This window comes from the organism of the source record quoted next, unplaced genomic scaffold (assembly GCF_019419815.1).
Source record: "Pyrus x bretschneideri cultivar Hongxiangsu unplaced genomic scaffold, Pyrus_bretschneideri_v1 Contig97, whole genome shotgun sequence".
Lineage (NCBI taxonomy): Eukaryota > Viridiplantae > Streptophyta > Magnoliopsida > Rosales > Rosaceae > Pyrus > Pyrus x bretschneideri.
Genome location: NW_025999839.1, coordinates 1,026,761 through 1,032,095, shown reverse-complemented (window position 1 = coordinate 1,032,095; position 5,335 = coordinate 1,026,761). Strand labels below are relative to the sequence as shown.

General features: G+C 39.9%; 1 protein-coding gene across 1 annotated transcript; it reads right to left on the bottom strand.

Annotated features, from left to right (window-relative positions):
* Window positions 1-1,882: 1,882 nt before the first annotated feature.
* LOC125473789 (protein YIP4b-like) lies at window positions 1,883-3,629 on the bottom strand. Its single transcript, XM_048577083.1, has 3 exons — window positions 3,062-3,629; window positions 2,854-2,928; window positions 1,883-2,300 (listed from the first exon to the last, which is right to left on the bottom strand). Exons 1-3 carry the CDS (start codon window positions 3,563-3,565, stop codon window positions 2,040-2,042), a joined length of 840 nt encoding a protein of 279 aa, XP_048433040.1. The 5' UTR covers window positions 3,566-3,629; the 3' UTR covers window positions 1,883-2,039.
* Between the last annotated feature and the right edge of the window lie 1,706 nt (window positions 3,630-5,335).

The window sequence follows — 5,335 nt, the reverse complement described above, 5'->3', positions numbered from 1 at the left end:
TTTTTTTTTTACATTTGTGAAAGGCCTCTCCTCATATGAATTTCTGGCTCCGCCACTGAGTATGACTAGTATCAAAATCATTAGTGTTAGACACTAAGACAAACAAATAGATGCTCCAAAAGATTGTTGAGTACACTGACCAACGATCAACAGAGAGTTCTGGCATACATGTCATCTAAGGACTCATTAGTTGCAATGATTCAAAGGTCGGAGACACCACACATGCCTTGTGGATATGTCTTTGATCATTGGACAATGTGACAAAGTACGTGCCTCATCTTGGGCATGTTCCTAGCATTGTTGGTGTCATTGATTTATTCATAGAGACATGTGAGTGTACAACAAGGGATCTCTAACCTTTCATAATGGAATGAGAATATTCTAAAATATGATTCAAGACTCTTGGCCAAAGCATATGAATATGACTTAGGAAGAATGTTCCAAATCATATTCACTAGAATCATATAGAGAAGTATCACATTGGATAGTAGACATGAAATAAAATATTAACCAAACAATTTGGTCAAGAGTATTGAATTAGAGTACGACCATATTTCATTGTAGTTGTAACTAAATAGGTTATCTAATTACTTCTACTTAACTTGGGTAACCATAACATACTGCTAGGTGTCACTAATAGTTTGTTAAAGCCCTAAAGATTAGCAATCACTAATCTTCATCATATGCATAGTAGAAGGTAAGTCAATTCACAATCGATTAGTAAGAGGTACAATCTCTCACTGCCTCGCTAATTGGAACCTAATGGATCATACACCATATAATGATGAGTATGAACAATATAAATAAGATGGATAAGTTAATTAATTATACGAATAAGTTTGTATTGGACTCTAAAATAGTTTAGGGTTTTTGAGGCCCAATGGCTTTGGTTCATAAGGCCCATTAGGCTTAAGTTTATGACAACTTAAGACCAAAGGAACAAAAAACCCAATATTAAAGGGCAAGGCCGGCTATGCTAGAGGGTAGATATTAATACACCCATGCCACTCAAGTTGGAGTGACTGTAAAAGGGGTGTTATAACTACAAACTCATTAGGGTTGTTAGAGTATAAAACTTGGAGGTACATTGTCTCCTCTTCTCTCTATAACAGCCCGGCCACTATAGGAGGATTTACTAGCATCAAATCCTCCTTTAGTTCTTCCATCTCATCTTCACATCTCACCCTTAGTGTGAGTTAAAGGCACTATCCTTTTGGTGCTTGAAGAATCCTTTCATCAAATCCTCAAGGAGCAGAGGAGCAAGGAATGAGCAAAGATCCAAGGATTCAAGGAGCTAAATCCATGGAGCTTAAGAAGATTGAAGGTTCTCACATGGGTGAAAACAAGGATGAACTTCAAGGGTATGAAAGCTCAATCTTTTTTCTTTCTTTTATGAAAAGAGTCTTGGTTCACCTCGAGCCCGTGAATTTCACGGGACCTACTTTTATGCATCGAATAAGTTTGTTAAAACGAAAAAGAAAACGAAAAGAAAAATTCTAGCATGGCCTTCTCAGACTACCACAATAGGGTGGATCGGGACACGCCCTCCAAATTTTATTTCAATTTTTATGTTATTATGTTATTTAGTTTTTAAGGTTGTGAATTGAATTTTCAAATTTACACCCAGTTGAATAGAAAAACAAATGGAGTTCACGGAAAGGACCATAACGCCAAACGTGAGTGAGTTTGAGAACCACAGAAAACAAAAATAGATTCAGGGACGAAAATGAACCGCAGTGACAAGGTCAGCGACGATTGTCGTAACCAACACTAACGTTTTCAAATAGCAATTTATTTCAAAAAGTAACAACTTAAAGATGATGCTGCTAATTTCTAAAATATATCACAATGAAAGAATGAACTCATCGGATCACAGGAGTAATGAAAAGTATGAAGACGTGATAGAATTAATATCATGTAACAAGTTTGATACAACAGATATGATACGGGCAGACAGAGCACCAAAACTCCAAGCAACAAGTGAGAAAATGAAGCACCCCAAAAAGTCCTATTTAACAGCATTGCTTAGTTTTGATGTGTCAATCAATGGCGATAATGAGGAAACCGACAGATACGTACAATAGGAAGACAGGGTAAAGTGCAAGGGCTTTTCTCCTGGGGTTGACTGCTGAACTCATGAAAGGATATGCAGCCCACGAACTCCAAGCCAGTGTTACGCTTACCACAACCACCTTCAATATCACATTGTCCTTCACCATACATATCAGAGCTCCAACGTCCAGAGGAAATAGGCAATAACCGAGGAGACTAAGGCTCTGGAAGAATATTATGTGTCCACCCTGACAAGAAAAAAAACTTTTCTCAACTACTCATTTTGTTAAAGGAACATCTCTTACCCTAGCTTGCTATATCTTAAGAAAGTGAATCAAGCGCAAATTCTCGCATTTGTGCATATTTCACCCTGATAAACCGTATGATTCACAATCTAACAGCTGCATCTCACACTACACAAGAAAATTACTCTTATCTGTCTATATACAACACATACAATAAAGAAGAAGACTTGTAACGTGCTATACTTCTTGCAATACTCTAGGTTGTAGATGTAGATAGATCACTACTAATTGTTCACCAAGTGATGCATCAGTTTTCCATACACTCAATCCGAGCTCACTCTCGCCCTTCATTTACTTTTAGCTACTACGATACTCATGATAATTGACATCATAATAAATTTGAGGGTACAGCAGTGTTGATATAAGATAGAGCATTCACACAAAATAAGAAAGGCCACTTAGTTATATAGATCTCCCATTCACACGCAATTCTTGGTTTCAAAAACCCAACATGAACAAATCGATACAAGTAGAACGCGAGAGAGTGGGTAATTACCAGTAGGAGTACATTCAGCGTCAGAATCACAGCACCAGCAGCAAGCACAGCAAAAGCAACAGCAAAAACCTCAGACTGTTCACAAACAATTCCAATTGAAATCAAATGAGAAAAACCATAATCTTCAGAAAACCCATACACACACACACACACACACACACAAACACATGCATACATAAAATAAAAATGAAAAAAAGGGGCAATTGACCTTTTTAACAGATGCAGACCAGGAAAGCGTGAGACCCAAGAACACAATGAAGAAGAAAGGTCCCCAGAGATCCCAATCCCTCAAGGCCTTTCCCGGGTCCTCACGATACGGGTTGGGGAACACCACAAGCTTCAAATTGCTCACGATTCTCGACAAGTCGCGCTTCACGGTGTCCCAAACGGGCTCGGTTAGGGTGTTGGGCGGGGAGCCGAACCCGGAGGGGGAGATAGTGGGGCCGTTGGTTGCGGAGGGAATGGGAGGTGGGGCGGGGACGGAGGAAGGCTTCTGCTTCGTGGCGGAGGAGGGGGCTGGGGGCGGGAGGTTTGATGGGATGAAAGGGGATGATGAAACGGGAATGGAGGCGCGGGGAGGACTGGGGGGTTTGGCGGGGAGGACGGTGGTGGGGCCCGATTGGACGCTGGCGTTGATTAGGTTTTCGATCTCGTCGATGTCGGATTGGGAGGAGGGGTGGAGGGGGACGGTGTCGCGTTCGGAGTGCGACATTGTTTTGGTCTCCGGAGTTTGGATCTGATCAGAGAGAGGGGAGATCTAGTGATCGAGCAATTTGGGGGTGGAGTCGGGAGGGAAGAGGTACTTGGGGAATGGGAATATTCAGAAAACGCAGTCGTTACGGGACTGATAGAGGAAAGTAATGAAATCAACAAATCTGCTTGAGGGTTGATAATGACCTTATTTGGCCCACGCGCATAGAAAACACAAGAATTTGGCTCCAGTTGCTACGTTCGACGTGCGTTTGGAGCCGTCAAAGTAGTCGAATTGCGCTGAGTTTGGTTTAATCGGTACAATTGGTTTAGCCAGTACTACATTAGGAGTTTAGCCAATATGACACTATTGGTTTAGGTATGACACTAGGGCTCTAGTTAATATGGTACTATGACTCTCTTTTAGAGTTGAGTTCGGTTCAAAATGATTCAGTTTTTTGCCAAAACCAAAACCGAACCGAAATTTCAGTTCAGTTTGGTTCGTTTCACTTTTTTTGGGTTCGGTTTTGATTTGGTTTCAGTTTTTTTTTTTTCTTTTTTAAAATGAAACATATAATCATCCTAACATTAACCCACCACAAATCTGCACAGGATGCAACTTCAACTCTCTTTCTAACAACCCCCCTAACAGCAACAAGGATCGAATTTGAACTATTTGTTACATCTTCACCCCTTAAAATGGGCACAGGAGTAGTCATTCTTATACTTTGGCTTGCATTCCCATCTTTATATGAAATCAAGGCTTCTTTAGCCATCAATTTTGCTTGTAATGCAGTATTTGATGCAACATAGGTAGCTATAGCTACTGCCTTCACAACAGCAGTTGCATCAACTACAACTACAGCAGTAGATGCCAACTTAGCTTCGACGTCTAATATCAATCTAGAATTTTTTTGCTTATCTGACTAAACATGAGAGAACCCATGAAATTGAAAAGCTGCAGAACCCTGAAATTGAAAATAAAATCTGCAAAACCCATGAAATTGAAGAGAAAATCTGTAGAACATGAGTGAAAATACCATGAGAGTAACCTTGCAAAGGAAGTCGTGGGTCGAGACTTAGAAATAATGGAGAATCCGGATTAGAATCTTCCGATTTGGAGGGGGTTTCGATTCGAAAAAGGCGAGGGGAAATCACAGTTTCGAAGAAGAAATTCGTGAGGAGAACCTGAGAAGAGGGAGAGAGAGAGAGAGAGTCTGCTTTGGAGGAAGAGAGAAAGAAACTAAGAAAGCAGAGCATGGAGGTGCAAGAATTCAACTATGGGAGAGAGAGGCTGAGAAGTCAGTTGAAACAGGAGATGAAATGGGAGTAAATGGGACGACTAGGGTTTTGTGTTTAGAAATCTTATAGCAACACAAAGCTTGTTGTCAAGTTGGCTAAAGCAAACACTCTCAACTTGGAAGTCAGGGGTTCAAAACACCTGCCCTCTAGATTTTGAGTATTTGTTACAAATTTATATAATTAATATATATTAAATAATTAAATATAAACCAGTTTGGTTTGGTCCAGTACGGTTTTTGAACCACCAAAATTGAAATCGAACCAACTTATTTCGATTCGGTTTAATTTTATTTTCGGCTTTGGTTCGGTGTTTGACTTTGTTTTTTTCGGTTTTCGATTTTTTAAACTCACTCCTATTCTTTATGGGAAGTTGGGAGGATCATCCCAAGGATGTGGTAGGGCGACACTGTTATATAGCTCGTTTGAATGTGCTTTTAAAACAACTAAAAATGCTTTTAGTGAAAATATTTTTAAAAACAATCCTTAGTAA